Source organism: Montipora capricornis, chromosome 6 (assembly GCF_036669925.1).
Source record: "Montipora capricornis isolate CH-2021 chromosome 6, ASM3666992v2, whole genome shotgun sequence".
Lineage (NCBI taxonomy): Eukaryota > Metazoa > Cnidaria > Anthozoa > Scleractinia > Acroporidae > Montipora > Montipora capricornis.
The window spans coordinates 18,477,617-18,498,878 of record NC_090888.1 but is presented as its reverse complement, the minus strand read 5'-3'; the positions used below and the strand labels follow the sequence as shown (position 1 = coordinate 18,498,878).

At 39.9% G+C, this 21,262-nt stretch overlaps 1 protein-coding gene across 9 annotated transcripts in view; it reads right to left on the bottom strand.

The window, feature by feature from the left end:
• LOC138051676 (uncharacterized) overlaps nucleotides 1-21,262 on the bottom strand; it is a 40,318-nt gene that overhangs the window by 1,718 nt on the left and 17,338 nt on the right. For 6 of the 9 annotated variants that reach the window (XM_068897940.1, XM_068897936.1, XM_068897935.1 and 3 more), the window contains exons 3-6: nucleotides 8,318-8,504; nucleotides 4,920-4,991; nucleotides 4,742-4,813; nucleotides 1-1,981 (exon numbers count right to left, since the gene is read on the bottom strand). The exon at nucleotides 1-1,981 is cut by the window's left edge and continues 1,718 nt beyond it. In XM_068897940.1, coding sequence (XP_068754041.1) covers nucleotides 1-1,981; nucleotides 4,742-4,813; nucleotides 4,920-4,991; nucleotides 8,318-8,475 — 2,283 coding nt within the window. In that variant the 5' untranslated portion in view covers nucleotides 8,476-8,504. Of the gene's footprint in view, nucleotides 1,982-4,741; nucleotides 4,814-4,919; nucleotides 4,992-8,317; nucleotides 8,505-13,955; nucleotides 16,917-21,262 lie in introns of those variants that run through there. The other 3 variants (XM_068897933.1, XM_068897932.1, XM_068897941.1) reach the window with 3 other exon arrangements.

Sequence of the window (21,262 nt, the reverse complement as noted above, 5' to 3'; positions counted from 1 at the left end):
AGTCTTCGGCCTCTTTTTAACCTTCGGCGAGAGGACCCGAACAATTATATCGCGGACGGGGCTCATTCGTCTCTCGCGTTTAGTGTTTTGATTTTCATCTTTGTTTTCTTCAGCTTTTATCACTTCATCGTCACAGTGATCCAATGAGGTATCCATGCCTCCTTTTGAGAGTCGTCGTTTTCCTTCTTTACCTACGAAGTTAAATCTGCGTTTAGGGCGCTGTAGAGTACTTGCGTTAGATGGCGATTTGCTAGGAGCGATAGAAGACACCATGCTGGAAAGCGTTGAATTTCCGTCGTTGAGTTTCAAAAGCGTATTGGGAGAGTTCGGGGAAACGCTCGGGCATTCGCTGCTCAACCACGTGACATTTGTGTCGGAGGATATCGTACCGCACTCGCTGACGCCTTCGTCGGGCGCTCGGTTACATCTCGTGGACGTTGTTGGGGACGATGGAGGGGAGTGTAAAAGAACAGTGGCTTCTCCGTGGCTAGGATTGGTTGGAGATTTATTGGTGATAATAACGGCACCTTCGGCCTTTGTTAACTCAGAACCTCTCCGTTCCGTGGCTGCTGGACATTGATTGAGTTCCGTGCTTGATAAAACGTTCAAAGAATCGTCTGTCGTCTCAGGTGGTTTCACCGAAACCAGAGACAAAGACTCAGGAGATTTCTGTGTAGTTAACTGACCCATTTCTATGTCCTTTCTCATTTTTTCGCATTTCTCAGATTTCAAAGTTTTCTCTTTGTCCTCTTCCTGTCTACAAGACAAGGCGTTGTAAAGATTTGCCAAATGGTCGTTGTCGAACGCGTACAAGAAGGTATGCAAGCAAGCGTTTAGCGACAATGAAATAGCCATCGTCTGAGTTGCTATTTCTTCTGTAAAAATTCCAGAGACTCTCAATAAAAAGAGAATGTATGGAACTGCCCAGGTTAGAAACGTAGAGAGTACAAGAAGGAATGTCCGGATTGTGTTTCTATAATCGACAGCTTCGATCAGTTCGTGATCGTTTAGTTTCGTCCAACACAAGATAAATATGTGGAAGCATATTAACGTAAAGCAAATGCCCACTAAAGTGAGATTAATGCCTTTGCTAATGTCCGCAAAATATTTACTGCCGGAAAACGTGGAACAAAGGTATCCCCAATTACCGGCTTTGGTCCATAATACAACTGTGGCAATCGCTGCAAGTATCCAGCTTTCAAACACATAGCCAATTGCTCGACATGTATCTATGAGACGGGGCAATTTTAAAATGATAACAACGAATCTCTCGATGGTCAAAAGCGCAAGTGAAAGAACGACGACGATGAGCCCGATGTTTTTCACGATGAACAGCGGTACGCATAACTTGGCTTCCCAGCGTTCTTGGTGGCACTTAGAAGACTCCCCGTATGTGACTGTATCGGAGACCGTTACTATGACAATGTGAACGCCAATTAAAATATTCCCTAGGAGCAAATTCATGATGAAAATACAGAGTGCAGAGCGGCGAACTTGACTGTTGCAAATTAACGTAACCAAAACGAGGAGATTTGAAGTAACAGCGAGCAACCCAAACGTCCACAACGCTAGCTTCACGCCGGTGTTTTCACCAATCATTCCTGGCCAACAAGTGCTGTTCGCCATTGTCTTCGATGCGAGGCACACAACCTTGTGTTTCCTTTGCTTGTTTTCACAGCTCGCAAGAACACAGGAATGCTTAGGAAAGGGAGAATGTTTTATGAGGTCCTCCTTAATGTCCATAATTTCCGTGCAAATAGGGTAGGATAGTTCTGTGCATTCTTCTCGCGGTCTTTTGTAGAAGTCGCAATGCACGTTTTCCTTTCTTCTGTCAATGGATACATTAACAGTGTGTGTGCTGTTCAGCAGACCTTCAGGCAAGTTATCTGCAGTATTAGCATCCAAGCGCAGAGTCTTCAGGGAAGGAAGACTTTTGTCGAAATCTTCGCTCAACTTAAGTTGACCATTATTTTGAAGGTTCCTGCAGAGAAAAAGGCGCATACAAATGTCCACCTCACCACAAAATATTTTCGTTACCTGAAAGATTTATCTCAACACCTTGACACATTATACTTTGGCCCTCATTGTTAATAGTCCTCATAAATGACGTTAAGTTGAGGGGAAAAAATGACCGACATTTGTCCTACGGCCAAGCTAGAAAGAGAAATGGATCCGTCACGCCTTTGACATTGGCAATCTTCTTAGCATTCCTCTTTTCAAAACATTTATGTATTTTTACGACATCTTGGAAATAACTTGCTTGGAGTCAAGTGACTACCAGTTTTTTTTTTACGACAAATGAGAGGGGAATTTCAAAGAGAAATGCAAAATATTGGGCTTTTTTCTTTCAACAAAACATACGGTTGAAAAATTCTATTTGCTCAATAGGCCATTTCCGAGTTCCTCCTCTTCAAAGCGAGTTTAAATGCGAAGTTTTTGTGATGGTGATTAGTTCTACTTTACATATGAAAGAAAACTAATTATCATAAGAAAAAAACCTTCGGACCTAGACTCGATTTGAAGAGGAGACAGACATGAACTCGGAAATGGTCTATTGATCGGTACACTCCGGTTGGGTGGCAAACACGACCCAAGCCAGCGCGGTTGCATAATTGTCGAGCCAATAGGAGGGTGTAACGTGAGCTTGTTGTGAGCATGAGTCAAAAAGAGCAGCACTTTGGCCAAATTGAACATGACATTTTGGTTACAACAGTCAGGCCGGTCAAAGTGGAGAAGCTTCAACGATGGTTCCAAACATTGAAAAGCGCCCACTCCTTTACAAAAGCTAGAGGGGTCATTTTTAAATCGAGAGACATTCATGCAAGGGTGATAGCAAAGACTAAGAAAGTGAATGTTTACACTATGGTAGTTATAGCAGCAAAGACTCGGGACTAATGTAAGAAAATTCTCTACCTATTTCCATGGTCCTAGATTCTTTAACTCTCTTAGTTTTCAAATTCAAAGTGCAACAAGTATCGCCTCCTTAGTGAACTGAGAGCATTCCTCTTATCATAAATATTTCATCCTTACCCTATTTGTTTTACTTTTATTTTTTTTAACCTAATCTGTGCTTTATACAATTACTTAGTAGAAACAATACAACTTTCTTTTATTTACCAAACATGTTTCAACGGTACATCCGTCAACGTCAGTGTTACAAATTTGAAATCATCGTTGAATGTTACTATGTGTAACATCGCGCGCTCTTTAAATTCAACGATGATTTAAAACTTTGTAACACTGACGATGACGGATGTACCGTCGAAACATGTTTGGTTAATTTTCTTGTACATTTTAGTGTTTCCCTGTTCAGCAGTTCTGCCCATCATCTGACATGTATACTTCTGCTAATACTTCGTATGTTAATTGATGAAATGAGGCAGCCCCAATGGTTTCCTTTGTACTTCCTCGCTCTGTAATAAGGCTAAACAATAAACTTGAACTCTACGTTTCCCATGTAAATGAGCCTTAGTTTCGTTCGAGTGAAAAGATAAGTGGAGAGTCCTCAAGGCACAAAACGATCGATTAAATTGGGAGCGCTTTCCTTGCGGCCGAAATTTTGGAATATATCCGCGGGAAGCCCAATGTAACGGCAATGTATTTGTGAAAGTTGTCTCTTTTCATCGGATTAAATTGAAGTTGTTCCCATTGTTTCTTGTTCATAATAAACTCACGTAAATCTCCCTGGCTGGTGCTTAACACATACAAAAGAAAGGTGACTTTGGTCTGGTATGTACAACCGAAATTGAAATGTCCCATTCGGCACACCGAATTTCCCAGAAAAAAAAAATTCGCCCCTGCAAAAACACACGTTTTGTATTCTCTGCACGCTAAGCGTGCGTTGCACATTTTAAGTAATCCATCAAACCGAGACGGACAAAACTGTTTTCTGGATAAATATCTGGGAAATGGGGAAATGCACTACAAGTCGGTGGATCATACTTTCTGGAGTGCCGTTGAAGTATTAAGAGTTCCCCAGTTCTCTGGCATTAAGTATACAAGGTCGGCGACCCACAGTGGTGGAAATTTGACACTTCAGGACGTTGCCTACTATTGTTAGTGCGCATACGTTCTGCGCATCTCGAGATACTGGGGTTTCCTATGGGTAGTGCTTACTACTAATAGGGGAATCAGTTTGCACAGTTTATTAAAGTTATGCGAAGAAAGCAGAACATAGCAAGTGCTCTTGGTATCCAAAAAGAAAATTGAGGGTAAACATGAATTCCGAGATAATTAAGCACAATTTGAAAAAGAACGCCATAGATCGCTGAAAAATGCGTGGTTACTCCCAATCATCTTTTTGGATCTCAGTAACACTTGTTAAGATCTGCTTTTCTTGTATATTCAGAAACCGCGCAAATTTTAAAAATACCTTGAATCAGTGGGTACCGTCCTTAATAGAGATCCAGGAATGAGAAAATTACATGGAAATCCGGAAAGGTCAAATTAGTAAAGATCATGGATTGGGAAAATTACATTTGGAAATCTGGAGATTTCTGGTAATCAAAATAGGTTCGAGATGTTTCGGGCCTTCTGAGTACCGACCAAACGCCTTGCATGTGGTTAACCAAGGTCTCAAATAAGTTAATTGTACCGCGCAGCTTCAATTAAAACAACTCCGAACGCTAGGTTAAACGTTTTCATTTTCGGAGTAAAACAACCTGGCAAGGAAGCCTTTTTGTGCGTGTGTGTAGAGTGTTATACGGTTGTTAGATGTAGCGGTGAGGCTTGAGATACATACAGTTCTCGTAAGTTGTGAAGTCCTTTGAAGGAATGCCTCGGAAGAAATGCGATAGAGTTGTTTGCAAGGGACCTGAAAAGGACAAAGTTAACTTTACATTAGCAAAGACTGGTTTGGAGAGACCACTTGAAAGATTCGGCCATAATTCTAGAATTGATGTTGGTACGAATCGACTTACAGATATCGAAGTGAAGTGAAATTCTCAAAAGCTCCAGGTGGGATTTTGCGTATCCCTGCCGACGATAGATCACTGAAAGTAAAACAAAACAAAATAATTGTGTGAAACCAAAAGCCGAGCTTTTGAAGAAAATATGGAATCACGCGGCAGACACGTGTACCGGAGATAGTGAGGGGGCACCGCGAACATCGCACATAAAGGAAGCACCGAGCTGAAACTATTTTAAAGTGGCTGTGTCAAGGTAGCTATTGTACATTTGAATTTGTGTAGTTTTACCAGTTAGTCGCCCCGCTATGAGACTTAACGTCAACGCAGAAATTACGCTTGAACAACACAACTCAGACAAAGTTTCCTGACGAAAAAAAAAATGCCTGAGGAGCATGCAAATTTAAGTTACAAACAACAGAGATAAACTAACAAAAACCAAAAATAAAAACCGCAGTTGCAATCCATTTTTATCTTCTTCACTTTTTTCCATCCCTGCCTCAGTGTGCTTTCTTTTGTATTCAACCCTTCCTGCAATGTTTCAAGTAGTTACCTTTATGTTTCGTTTAATTTGGTTGCGTTTTCCCAGCAGCTTAATTTGGCCAAACTTCTTTACACAGCTTCTTTAAATTGTGTTTGCCCGACAACTGCAGAATGCAGACTGCCTACAAAAGCTCTGATAAACCGTATGTAAATCTAAACGCCCATTTCAAATAGCGCTGATAACAGTCTTTAACTCTTTTTCCACAGGGGGCCTCAAACGGATATGCACCTACATTATTTAAAACGGTTAGCTTTCAATAACTGTGATTTAAGGTTTGTCTGCAGTCTACGGTCTGTAGTCTGCAGTATGCAAGTGTCAAACACCGAAGGAGTACTGCATCCCACCCCTTCGCCATTGCTGTACGAGATCAAACAGCCAAAGTGAGCGATTGTCCTCTTTCCACCATTCCCCCGTCATAAAGTTTCTGTCAATGCCGCATGAATAGCGAAAAATGGAGAAAAAAATGGTAAAATATTTGTCAAAAATGGAAAGACTTCTCTGACCAACGAAAAATATTTGAGGTTAGGCTCACTCCCTGAAGTTTACATCCGCCCGATAAACCCGCAAAGGTTTCGTAAACAAGGTATTATTCTCAGAAAATCACTCGTCAAATGACGCGAACCTTCTTTCGGTTAGACTCATGTTGGTCGCTTATCAAAACGTTATCTAGCTTGCGAAAAACTTTGATACAACCGACCAACACAGCACAATTGCGGTGCGTTCTTAATTTAGAGTTACTAAAATAGCGTTATCAAATTTCTGGTCGACGGAAAGCGTTGTTGTCCATAATAATATACGCCTATATCAGTTCACGCATGGAGTGAATTTCCGTGGTAACTAAAACTTCGTGGGAAAAGTTGAATACGATACCGCCAAGGATAATACACATTATAAACAAAGTTATCGAAGAAAATACAACTTTGTAGCTCCTTTATAAACATCCATGTCACGGTTTTCGCTCATGATCTGTCAGTGTTTCGCGGAATTGTTGATTGAAGTGAAAAAAAGATTGATTAGTGCCTACAGCTGAGAGGTTGTGGTAGCGCTATTGGGGCATTTTCCGCTGTGTACGCGTACCATATGTCGGTTGCTTAAAGTTAACTGGATTAAAAAAGCCTAGGATGAGGTCATACTAGCCCACAGTTGTTTTACTCTATGTAGCTTAGCAAGTGGTTGTAGGTTCCTAGGTGGCAAGAAAGACTCCTCAATGGGTTTCCCTTAGTCTAATAGGCCCTGTTTATCAACTTAAAGGACACTGGCACGCTATGTTTAGTAACACAGGAAACTGAAAAAGATGGAAGCCGCAAAATATTGACAAAAAGCTATTTATACTAGTTTTGGGCGACGGATTGTGTGTTGGGGAAGAATCGTGTGCGAACTTGAAAAACTCGCAAAAGCGACAAAAAGTTACTTTCGCTGACACTCTTGTCGTAGATTGACTTACAATTGTGTAACAGGTGATGTAGAAACGATTTGAATGTAAACAAGGTGCTCAAAAGTGTCACAAGCTTTAGCAGTGCTTCGTATTACTGGTTTCTTTGTCGTTCACGGTTCCCAAAGACTGAGCAAACATGTTCTGTTGGAATAATACGTTGAACGAATGGCTACAGAGAAGAGGTCTTCCCAAGGGATGTCCTTGTTCCCTTTAAAAATTTGCTTGTGTTCCCTTGTTCCCGAAATTACTTCCAAACTTGTTCTCAGCTGTTTGATCCCCAAATAGTTTATGTTCCCTTGTTCCGTAGATATTTCGTCTTTGTTTCCCTGTTCCCCACTTCAACTTTTCCTTATTCCCCATGCAAAACCCCTAAGAGGGCCTCACAGACACTTGCACAACGAAATACGGCCCTGGTTACTCGAAATCTCTTGCGAGAACATTGTAAAGCAGAGAGAATCGAGCCGGCAGGGCGCTAAATTAAAATGCAGCTGATGCTTAGCGTTTCATCTTGAAACTTTTTTTTTCGATGGTCTTGAAGTGACCTCTATAGCGCTTTGAAAACTGCCAACTGCTTGCACCGGCAGTTTTTAATCCTATTTCTTCCTAAGAGTGGCACATACAGATTTTACCCTAATGCCAGAAGATTTTTGTCGTCAATCCCCATCCCATCCCGGGGAGGGGGGCAAATGGTTAACAACATGTTACCTCTTAGGGTGACACTCGAAGATTTCACTCTGTCCAGAACCAAATGACTTGGTTGTCAATGGGGAATCCCATATATAAGAGCAATTTCAATGATTAATGTCCCCAGGCTGTTTATGTGATTGTTAATTTCTACACACAGCCCACGAGCAATAAGCTCTAAACAGTGAAACTCGGTACATATTACAAATATACGTTATTCCATTTTATGGTATTTAACTTTGTTATAACATCGGCATGGGTATTTTGCAGATAGCCGAAGGCCGAATATCAAACGCCGAACGTTATAAAATCGGTATTTGACGGTAATAAGTGTACATATACGCAACGATAACTAAAAGATAACCATTTTAGAAATCGGCGCTTAGACTTCATTATTGCAGACACGCACTACCGTAATTGAAAGCTAACCATTCGGCCTTGCGTTGTCCCTAATTATGGAAGGTAAAAATTACGTTAAAGCTGTTATTGCAACAGTTTGGCAAATTTTTCCAAAATGAAATGGCGTATCAAAAGGCCGTAGACTTGAGTTCAAGTTAGTCGTCGTCCATTTACAATTCGCTTCAATGTCATGCAAAGCTTAACAGGCGGATTTCCTGATTTTAACACTGATTTCGTTACCGCAAGGTTGTCGTTATAAGCATGAATCTTAGCAACAGCAAATGGGTATTAAAAATCAAAACGTCATTGACGATACTAGGAATAAATTGATGTGGAATTAAGTTTACTTACAGACGTGTGATGTTCGTCGGTAAGATTCTCTTCAAAATCGCTAGGTTGCGTAGGCTGCACTGAACTGTCTTTCCACACTTGCACTGCTTCGGACAGTCGTATGCTACACAACAGACCGCTGTAATCATCCATAGGACCACCACCAGATGTATTTTCATTTTGCTTCCTTGCTAAGTGGGCGAAAAGGCTGTTTGGATAAAAAACGATCAACAAGGTCGTAAAAAAAACAGTGCTAAAAACTTGCGTGCGATTTAGAAAGATAACGAGGGTATAAAAATGCCCTTGATAACCAATATCAGCCTGACAGACACTTGATAAGCAGAATTAGACTTCAAGGTAAATAATGACGATAGCTAGACGCCAGAGAAGGAGCCTCCTTGATTGGCCTCTAGCAGCTTTGAAATGACATTTCAGATTAATTATGGAAGAATATTCGGTCATTTAATTGTTTCTCAGAGTTTGGAGGTCTTAATCCTGAAGAGTGGAGCGGACAGGACCTTATGGTTAAAGGCGACGCCAACGTAATGTACAAATGACGTGATGGTTCAAGTTTATTCTACTTCTACTAACTATTTTAACCGCTCAGCCACTAATTCGGAAGAAGTGGTGTCCTGATTAAAGAAAAGGCAACATTTTCTTCTAAATGTGATCAAGAATTCCAGAGCGAAAAAAAGTTAACTACAGTATTACTTGTCGAAGATTTTCAGGAAATGGGCTGAGAAATTTACCAATCAGCAAATCGCACGCGGAGAACTCTTTTTGGATGATGGTCCCTAAATGAATCGGCGACTAAATTCAATTTGATCCCAGTTCGTAAAAATTACATGAGGCTGACCTATCGGGAACAATCAATAAATAAGTTGAGTAGGAAAAAAATAACCATTTCTCCAGCTGTCAACTTGACACCCTCTCGTTCATGCAGGATTAGCATTTCAGTAAGGACTAACTAATACGCATATATTGCATTGATAGCTTAGGGGAATAAGGGATTTTTATGTGTCTTATGTTATAGTATGATAGGCACCTCCCAAAAGCACAAGGTTTGCAGCCGCGAATTAGGCGCATGGTCAATGCAAAATGTCGTTCAGATGGTAGGGAACTTTATATAATAAGAAATACAACGCAAGTAGACGAACTTAAGCCTGGTTTCCATATGATTTGCAACGTTCTGTGACACGATCGGAAGCTGTCTGCTTCGGTCTTATCGCAGACGATCGTAAACATCTCTGGCAAATGTTTCCATTTAAAACTGAAGTGATCGCAAGCAAGCGTGCCACCAACCTCTGCGAAGCGAGGAGAAAAATGGGCGCTCGAGGATTTCCAGCAGAATGGCGACAAGCACTTACCTCAAGTCTGATTGGACATGACACGTGTTTCAAGGCGAACAATATTGTGTCGCCGATAGAACACAGACACACATTTCCATTAAAAATTGTCTAAGTCGGAAGAGTCTTAATAGTCGGAAAAGTAAAACTAGATTCAACTTTCACGATCATCCAGACCGTGTGCTGCAGATCGCCGCAGACGCCGGAGACAAATATTTCCGCATGTCTGCGACGTGGCGGAGACCTATCGGCGATCGTGTCACAGACCGATCGCAGACCATTGCAGATCATATGGAAACCAGGCTTTAGATCACAACTTATGGTGAATGTCGCAAAAAGCAAACATCCATTACGAGCTGATAGAAACACCTGCCTTAGGATTTATTACCTAATATCAGTACCACCTTGACGTATGTCATAAAAGACAGAAAAATTTAAGTCCAAACTTCATTTTAAACTTGGAGTCAATCTCTCCGAAACATAACCCATCGATAGCCGAAAATGAGCTCGCCTCTTTCGTTTTAGTTTTGGTCAAGACCTGATCAAATTTTTCTCTTCTGAGAAAATGTCCGACAGGCTTAAGGAGGTATAAGCCAAGAGATCATAGACATATGAAAATATGAGAAGTCTTAATCGATTATTCAGTCCAACTTAACGATATTGTCTACGTTGACTGATAACATGTTGAGGACACCCCAATTTTACCGGGGGGGGGGGGGGGATAGCTGTAAAAGATAACAGTATACCAGCTGACTTCAAAAGATAAAGCGATAATTTAATCACAAGTATTGACCACAATTTATACCGAAAGAGTTTGAAATCGAAATGATGACCATGAGCAGGCGGATGAGCCCGTAAAAAGGCATTTCCGGTCGTTTGTCTCTGCCGCGTGGTTTTTGCAAAGATATACGTAAATAATAGCGAAGTTTATTTTAGGAAATTTGTTTATGGATCGTTTTCACGTGACGTCATCATTTTCTAAAATCCAAAACTAAAGAGCCACGAAAGTTTTTATCCTCATCAGGCATAAGAGGCGGTAAATTTATAACCATTTGCAATTTTAAAGCTCAATAGGGTGCTTCGTTTGGAAACCAGAGCATTTTGAATTTCTGAGTTATAGCGGTGCGTGACACGAGGCGACGATCGAGTTTATTGAGAAATATATATTTATTTCATGGTTTTGAGCCTTTTTAGAAGTTAAGGCATTAGGAAAAGTGCTTAGGTAAATAGCTGTTTGTACAGTACAGATGATCACTCGCCTAAATAGCCAAAGTAAGTAACAGATGTTGACACTATTAGCCGGCCGCCATATTGGTGCACCACAGATGTACACCAACATGGCGTTTTCATACTGGGCTCTGTAAATTTCTGCGAAACATTTCGACGAATATCTGAAGTTTGGGGAAACGCACAGGCCTAAAACTCGGAGAAGCGTCTTCTTCATTTATCTTCTACAACATCACGAATTCTTGACTTTTTCCACTGGATGGTTTTCGATTTATTGTTTTATTGCGTGACAGTGAAAACGATCTATTCCAGCAATTTCTACTGTACGATCATGGTTGAATATGTTGATTTGTGTCCGCTTGTGATTCCTATCCTTGATGTCTGTTCTTCTCAATGAATTCGTCAAAGTCCATTTTCGATAAATTAAGCCTTAACATTACTAAAATAGTATTCACTATAGCACATTTTAAAGGAAGACACAAAACTGAGGTATAATGGCCAGTGTTGGAAGACGGCGAAGTCAACGGGAACGTCAATTCCAATCTCAAGTGTTAAATTTATATATTTACGGGACAATTTAGTAAATTAACTAGAGAAAGTTAAAATTCATCGCTGTGTTTTCGTGTTTTCCTTGAAACATAATGATGTGGTCATTTCACGTTGCAGATTTGCTAACCTTGCTTAGACACTGTTTTGCTCATGAAGCATCATTGTTTAGTATCGGCCAGGTAGATCGTTGGCTCTCTACTTTTCTTTCAACACAAGTCGGACGCAGTACGCATTGCGTGCCTACGAAAATTTATCACAAGCTATTTACCCATAATGCTGCCAGATGAACTCATCGTCTGTCAACTATTATCTTATCTGAAAGTTCACGACTCACAAAATTAATTCACTTAGCCAATACCAATAAGTATTGTTAAATCTCTTTGTAGTCCAGTCACGTATGCTTGATACAGGAATAATCGCATCAAAGACAACACCTTAGTTCAGAAGCGCAAAACGATCCTAAACAGCTTATTATTAATTAACAGCTGTTTTTCACCTGCAAATGAAAATAGCACGCTACAGTAGTCGAGGATGAGAGGTCGTGAGAATATAATGCTGTCTTTTAAACAAGTTATAACTTCATCCTTTTGGCCCAATAATCTCCATTAAGATGTATTTGAATCTAAGCGCTTTGATTACCATATAGAAGTTGGTTGCTCAAGCAAAGCATATCGTTTCCTCTTTGCAAACCTAGAAACCCTTACAGATTATCTTGCGTTAAACGTTAATAGCTACATCATAAAGGTTTACTCCTCTATAACTATCATGAAGACACGATTGGTTGTCCTCTAAAGAGACCGATCGGCAGTTAACTGTTTAAAGTCTTTTATAGGATGCTTAAGTTGTTAAGCAACTACAATATCGGCGAGAACGCTAACAGCGAAAACAAATACAGGCTCAATATTCCAGAACAGTTCCAGGCTCAGAGCGTGCGGTTTTTAATTTTGGGTGTGTCTGCCGTTTTCTTCCTAATAATTGAACTAGAGGACGCGAGAACCAACCATTCAACTATTTAATTTCTCTCTAAACTTTCGAGTCATTCGCCGTGCACTCTTTCAGTCTTTACATGTCGAACAACATGAAATAATCGCGAACTAATTGCAACTATGGCCTTCGTTGTCTTCGGCCTTGGTTAAATTTCCTAAAGTGGGCCCACTTGAGTGGCGCTAGAACTACGACGAACAGTATGTTTCAGTCGGAAAGGCGTCAAGTGTGTGGTTTGGATAATGGCCGGTGTCTTCTTGACATTGTTTTCGTGCGGTGTCTGACACTTGCATACTGCAGACAGCAGAATGCAGACTAACCCTAACTCGCAGTTATTTTAAAAGCTAACCGTTTCAAAATGGGTGCTTAGACGTAAATACTGTTTATCAGCGCTATTTGTAAGCAGCCTGCAGTCTGCGGCCTGCAGTTGTCATGCACCGTCTGTTTTCGTGTATTGTATGTTGGAAAATGGCACTTCTGACTTTACGATCTACGACGATGAGGTCACCGGCGACGAAAATGTCACCTCACAATATAACTTTGCACATTTGTAAGTCTTTGGACGACTGAAGTAAGCGGTCTCAGACTAAGAATAGAGAATAAAAAAATCAAATTTGTACGCTTTCGTTGGCGTCAAAACCCGCTCAAATGAGATGATTTCACGTCGTTGCTCGTGTGCATATCACCACAAAGAAATGGACTGAAATCCGTGCCACACGAACAGCATGATTCTTTACCCCCCTTTAACCAATGATATTACTGTTTTGTGGTGTCTTCGTCGATTTCACCCTCTTAGATTTAAAGTCCGTGATGCTGTAAAGTTTTTCTGTCCCATGCTTTCGATCTTAGACTTTCGTGCTGATGTTGTCGTATTAAACGCCATCACTTCAACTGCCTCTCCGCTAATCTATGATTCGTATCAGTTATAACAACAAAACTTCGAACTGTCTGCACCAAACCGCACGCGATGAATTCTAGTTTTCGCTAGTCAACTGGGATTTCCTAGAAAAGGCATTTGAATGAGAATTTTCACCAGTTTCGACGAACTGGATGCGTTGGAAAGAAATTGCCCCGTCTACCGCAAAGTAACTGTTCGAGTGAGAGTGTCAGATTAGGGAACTGGTAATTACGTCAATTAAGTCAAAATCTGTGCTTAAATGAAACGTAACTCTGAGACAATTTATAATGCACTTGTATGTTGATTATCCTTCCTCCCTAGCCTTGATAAGTAAGCTACAAAACGTAAGGCTAAATATAGCCGGAAATGAAGACACTACAACATGGTGCATTCCTATTTGGAGAAAGATTTCAAACAGGTTGCTTTTACAAATATTCGGCGTTTAGATTTGAATATTTTTAAAACGAAATTCTCAGTGTGCTTATTAAAATAATCACACTGAGAATTACGTTTGCCGATTTGAACTTATCTCGAGGAAAGCTCGAATGCACCCAAACACTGAGCTTTATGATCTGCACCTCAGTTATAGTTACTGACCATAGCATTTCATCTCGGCACAAAACAAAATATGGCAGAATTCTTTGCTATTCCCTACCTCTTGCTGTCCACAAAACCAAATTGTACATTGCTATTCAAGGAAGATACCTCTAGTGATGCCGAGGTGGCAGCGCAACTCAGTCTTAGGGCCGCTTAACCACGCTTTGTATGAAACTAATTACTTTTCTCCCGCTAGATGGGTTTCCTATAAAGTGTTGTAGATAATTGACCAATTACTTTCCATACAGGGCCTCACAGACAGAAACCTTGTAATGATGCTGACCGTGAATAAATATAGGTTCCTTTCTGCGTCATACTTTTTTGCGAGCCTTTCTCCTCTTCAAAATATCTTTTTTTTATGACACCCGAAAAACATACTCCCCAAATGAGATTCGGATGTGAAAGTGATAGTTTATCTTAACACACAGAGAGCCACATCCAGGTCTCTTCGCAACCTTTTTGTTTTTACAGCAGCGATACAAACACTCCAAATTTTTTTTGGGTCAATGACACCAAAGTTAATTAATCACATCTCAGTTTTCACATGACAGAATAAATCGCTTACTGTTCTTTTTTTTTTTTTTTTTTTTTTTTTAAGTCTTTGTGACTTTGATTCATCGCAGCCCAAAAGTTCAGCATTCCTTCATTGATTTCATTTTAGACAAGCTGTCCGACTTCTCCCATGTCATTAATTTTGTGGATATTTAACAACAGTCTTGATTGCATCGTTTTGCTTCGCTTGTAAACAAAGATATGGAGGTACCTTGGACAACGTGCCATATTTTTTGTCACTAAAGTGACCTAAGATATGACCCCCAAATAGAAAACAGGTACAATTGAAATTCCTAATAGCACGCAACGTGAGTTTCCTTCCTTCTTTTTCTCCCTTGAAATATGTGAAAACTGTAACTGCTACATCAACAAAGTAACAACACGGAAGGGTTGATCCTTCTGGATCCTTCCGTCTTTTACAAAAGATCAATCGAAAATACTTCCCTTTAAATGTCGATGTTTAGAATTATGCATCAACAGCTGAAAATGTAAGAAACAGGCAAAAACGATCAAAACTAACCGTTGTTCGTTATTTTTCAGGCAGAGACGAAACCTCAACCGAGCTATAGATTTCCTTGAATATTGCTCATTGCGTTTGTTTAGCTGTTGCTTGTTGTCTCGTACAAAGGGTTACAGTTTGGACGAGCCCCCCACGTCCTAATAAACATTTTGCTCCTAGGTGTGCACTACATATACGGGAAATGTTTGAAAACACTCACATAGAAACCAACCAAAATCAAGATTTACGAAGCGTGCATGACGTCATTGGGCGTCCCACTAACGAACTTAAACACTAAAAAATGATTACTTGATAAGAACACATAAGCGTTTAAGCTGTGAAAAGCAATTCAAAGGTGTTATATGAGTTAATCGTCTAAATCTCAGTGTGAGTTTAAACTTAGCTCAGTTACTGCACTGCTTTGCTACTTGATCCACCTACGCAGATAATCGGAGTTAAAAATGTTTGCAAAATTTCAAAAACGAGCGAAGACTGAAATCCACTCAATCCCGTGTTTTCAGATAGCATCAAGTCGAGGTCGTTATACGCACACTGTCATGTCATGAGTACCCATTTGCTCAACAGAAAAGAAAACTTGACTGTGCTTTGTAATCTGTTGCCAATCACACATTCCTCCTGTCGCTTTACTTCTAGAAAAGTTTCTTGGGGCTTAAATTCTTTTATGGTTATATCTAAAGACCACTTGGGTCCACTTTTGTTTTCAGAAAATCCCAACAAACTACTTTGACCTCTGCATTGTTCGATATTATTGTCTTAAGCGATACGGCTCAGTAAAACTCAGTTACACTAGTAAATCTCATGAGGCGGTCCAACACAGTTTTGAGTTCCCAGATCGAAGAACCTCCTTTCATCCTTGAACAACGCGCGCAATAGACAAAAGCGGATAGCACGAAAACGAAACTACATCGTTTATTTTTGGCAATTGTCTTCTTTTCCCTGACAATGATATCTACTTGTCATTTAACCTCAGCAATTTGAACAAAGCCTTTTATACCGAAAGATCCGAGGTTACACGATGGAAAAACTCATTTTGGCCGGTTTCCCTCTTTTTCGCTTGACACGGAAATCGAGTACTGTTACGTTTCCTTTTTGAGCCACAATATGGTTTTGCTACGATCAGGATTTTTCTCACTTTCTTGCTATAAAATGTAATGCAATTGCGTCTCTCTAATCGAGGCCGATGGCCCCAACTGTGCGTATAACGGCCCGTTAGGTTTCTTTTTTTAATTTCTTAACTTCTTTCCGTCATGTTGTATGTATTAGTTTAATTTTCGGTGGTTAGTGGACAACTCGAAGCCTCAGAGCTGCTATAACCATTTCACTCTGTAACCTCCCTACATGACGGCTATTTAGATTTCCACTCTCAGTTATAGAACCGTAAATCACGTGATTATATAACTTCATGCAAAAAGAACAGAAGTCCCAGCCGTCTTTTGGGCAACATCACCATAAAGTTCAAAGATGAGGGTAATATTGCAAAATCTTGTGATCTATCTGATGAAAGGGATAGCAGTTTGCTTCACAAGGTTGGAGAAAGTCTAATGTAGGCGATGTTCAATAAAAATTATAATAACTAGCAGTAATCTGCAGCCGACAGATGATGATGATGATGATTAATCAAGGATTAGTGAGGTCTGTTCGATCCTATTTTGTCATTGACGAGGTTCCTTTCTAGCATTTATTATCGTGTTTCTGATTGGCCAACAACGAATGCCTAAATAGGTTTTAGAGTGCAGAAAGAGGTTACAGAGTACAATGCGGAAGTTGTTATGGAAACAAAGCAGGGGATTTTGTTGAGTATATAATAAACTTACTCCTGCATTTCGTGATTTATGGTCACTCGTGATGGATTGAAACTTCTCAAGTTGCAGTCGACTATGGCTCGTGCAAATTTGAGAAATTTCAAAACATCACTCATGCAAATAAATCATGAAATGCACTCGCGTTCCGATGAACGTTCCGATGATACGATTTCCTATACTTATTCAGTAATGAAGGTATTGCACTATAAGTATTTTGACTATTATCTTGTTGCTAATAATTTTAATTGAAAATAGTTATGGAATACATGGAGATTCTTGCCAGAACAAGATGGCGGCTGAAATTGTGTGCCATCACGATCGAGATCCGAGGGACATCCCCGCAGAACAGACAAGATTAGAATGTGCATGTTCTCCTCGAACGCAATAAGGGTTGAAAAACAAAAAGCAATTATTGCCAGTTTGGTATGGCACTTTTTCAGAGTTATTCTTACAAAATCAAATCAATATTAACTGAGTAAATTAAGAAGTATTAAAGACTAATCGAATGAAAACTGATCGAATTGATTGAATAAGTTACCTTGTATTTTAATCAACTTGTACATCATAAGCTTAATTGTTCTAATGGAATGAAAACTAATATGTACTTAGATAGAAACTACTTTCGTTGATTAACTTCCACACCATAAGCTTGTTCAAAAGACATGTTATCGGTCTTAATTTAAAAATTTTACATTGCTGAACGAAAGTGATTGCCATCTACAATTTCTATGAACAATTCGTTCCAAAGCCTTCAGTGATGCTCTGAAGAAGCTTACAGTTGTTATGTCTCTTAGAACATAGGGCCTTACTTTTCAGACAATAAGCGAAAGCTCCTCGCGTGTTCATAATCGCATAACATATGTTGAAAAAATCTGGAGGCCAAATTATGTGCTCTCTGAAAATTTAACCTTTAGTTCCGACTCTCTAGTTTATTAAACATAGGAGAATTAATTTACACCTCAAGTGTGAAACATTCTTCATATTTTCTGAAGCAAAGTGGAATCAGGACTCTTGGTGATGTCCAAACATCACTTACATGTATAGTTTACTTGAGAGTGAGGCAATTACTACACTACTGACTCCACAAAAACACAATTGTGTAGATAGATGGAATGGAAGTTCATAAATAGCCTGTTCATTGCAGTACTCCTGTAAACCAATCTGGGTACTGATTTGAATAGAGCCGGTACAGGTTAAGTCACTTCAAGAGAGATATGGTAGCTCAATCAGTCTTATATAGTGTAATGGGAATCTTAATTTATGGACATATCCTCTTAAGAGTTATTAGTTTGTCACGAGAAAGCGCAAAACGGTTCTGTCCGAAATACTTAAAACTGTGTCTGTTGGAACCGTGCGAAAGACTCAGTAACTCGTCGCCGGCAGCAATATTAGATTGAATCTTCTCTGGCTATACATATCCCAAGGTCGACCAAGACCCTACCAGTCGATCACGCGTGCATGATCTTTTTTCACAAACTGCATTAATTCCAGTTGAGGTATCAAACTTTCGGTTGATCGCGTTAAGTAGATTTTCATGTTGTGATACTTCTTAAATTCTTCAGGATAATAATAAACTTTATTTAAGTGTCAAGTGTATTTAGCACGGAGGTGAACATGGTACATAAATTAAATCAAATCAACTCATCGGGCTGGTTTTTGAGGAGAAGGGAAAATCGGAGTACCCAGGAAAAAAACCTCTCGGAGCAGAGTCGAGAACCAACAAATTGGACCCACGTGAAACTCCGAGTCTGGGACTGCGCCATTCCTGCTCTCATGTGCCTTCCCTTTTAAGTTGTGTTGACCACATTATTCTCTTTAGTTTTTAAGTGTATTATTCTTATCGTTTCCTCGGGTGAGCCATAACTTTCATACTTTGAACAACCAATGATAAGGGAAGTTTGCATGGAAAATGTCCCTTGGTATAATTAATCAATTAATTAATTAAAAACATGTAATTTCAAACTAACAATATACATACGGCGAGTACTCCTTAAATATGGGAGGCAAAGAGGTCAGCACTTTTGAAACTGAACGAAAGGACTGTGGCTTGTGGCTCGAGACAGGTTGATTGTCACAAAGTATTTGCTTATTTATTTATTTAGCTGCTTGTTTCCACTGTGGCTATTATATTTCCTGTTTGTTTATTCGAGCAATTTAAAGAAGGACCATTTACACTACAGACAAAACTGGCTCCGGACCGATTAAAAATGTGGTTCGGACCATATTTTTTTACCGTTTACACAGCCAACAATTTGGTTTTGCTCATCATAAAACTGGCCTTAAGGCCCCGTTCCTGGCACTCTGTTTCGGAGATCGGACCAGATTTTTGAGTTGGAGCGGAGACACGTTTACACAGCTCTCTTGATCCGGATTCGGTTTTTTTTCGGTATAGGCTATGGCCCCAAAACCCCAAAAAAGCTGGTCAGGACCCATTCATAAAATTATGGAACGGATAGTTTACACGGCAAAGATATATCGTTCATACCTACCTTTTAATGGGTTCGGGCCCAGTTTTTTCTATACTGTAAATGGACATTTAGTTTTCTTAGCAACATCGTTTCGACGACCGAAGTTCAGAAAGAGATCGGGCAGTGATAAACTGCCGGTTACTAAAGTTCTTAACGAGCAAAGTTTAGGTTTCAGCAAGTATGCAGAAAACAGCTTATTTAGCTGAGAGAATTATCTTAATTAATCAAGTGAAGCTATGATCCTCGCAGTTATGAACGCAATTTTTGCAAATGCCGCGTAGAGAAACCTGAAAAATTCAATACTTCAATGGGGTTTGAACCCGTGACCTCGCGATACCGGTGCGACACTCTAATCAACTGAGCTATGAAGCCACTAACGTTGGGAGCTGGTCATTTGTGGGTTCTTATGTTCCCCTGAGGAAAAAATCATCGATGAAATGACATATGAAATGGATCATGTGTGAACTGCGGATATGAAATCAAGTGAAGCTATGATCCTCGCAATTTTGAACGCAATTCGGCACATAATTCATAACTGCGAGGATCATAGCTTCACTTGATTTCATGTCCGCAGTTCAATATATGATCTATCTCACATATCACTATATCGTTAAAATTACCTTGCACATGGTTCCTGATTTAAAGACAAAGCCTCGCGCATTTCCTTTACTACAAAAGTTTAATTAAATGTCTTTGCCAGCGCCGCTATAGCACTAATTCGGCACACGACGGAAACAGAAATCGAAGTAAATTACACATGGCTGTTTTCTTTGGGAGGGGTGGGCGGGGAGGGAGAGATGAAGGCCGGATTTGCCGAAGCGAAAATTTCGCAGAGCAGAGTAGAGAACCAACGACCCGTATGTAACACTGAAATGAAGAGATCAACCTTGCTCCGTAGTTGATCATGTGGCAGGGTATTCTCAGGGTTCCCACTCTACCATGAAAACAAAATTCCCGAACTTTCCCTGATTTTTCCCTGACCAAAGGCAATTTTCCCTGATATGTAATCTTTTAGGATTTTCTAGTAATCCGAGGACAAGCAGAAAATTATGCATTTTTGAGGCCAACGTCACATACAAAGCACATTGATAGCAAGGAAATATCTTTTGAGTGGTTTTATATCAAAATAATTTTTCCAGATGAGAGAAATAAAATTTCCCTGACTTTTCCCTGCATTTGAAAAATGTTCAGATTTCCCTGACTTTTCAAGGTGAATGGAAACCCTGATTCTCGGGTACCAAAGTCTGCACCCTCTCGAATCCCGATGCGACAAATGATGAAGAGGAACGAAAACGACAGGAAAGAGAGCGAATCGACTTCGGCTTTTCACTTGTCCATTTACTTTTATCCTGTGCTGAGCGAAAGGCAACTTTAATTGATACAGGCGTGCAAATGGTTCATTCTCAATCTCTACTGAAATCCGTTCATACAAATCCAATTTTTTAGGACGCATCGCTCATGTTGTAAAACAAGAACGAGATGGAATAATCATGAAAAAGTTATAAACGCGCAAAGCTACATTTTGAAGCTGTCGAATTTTAACTCCCAAAAAATGCGGATGGCATTTGAGGGATTTCGAATACATTTCTATCGACTCGATTTCATTGAAAAAAATCTGTCTCTGCGCGGTTGGTATTAAAGATTTCAATATTGTCTTCATTTCCGGAAGCTTTGATTCAAGTGCATGTGTAAGCTGATTAGTGTTGAGGTTAGTTTAGCTATGGTTTACAACTTTCAACACTTTGTCTGCTGTCGGTAACTATTCTTGTGGTCTCATCGATCAGTAGTCTATTTAGAAGATTCGTTCTACTTGACCACTCATGCTGAATAAGTCAAATAAAGTCCCGCTTCTCCAGACTAATATAGCTGAGATGTGGGCCTACGGTTTGTAGTTCTTATCCGAGAAGACTTGAAAGTGTCACCATTTGTAGATGAAATTATTACTTTCGTCTGCACTACCCGTAACCTCGCGCAACCAGTCTGCGGTTTACGCATAAAAAAATATGCGTTCCAGTCTGTTGTG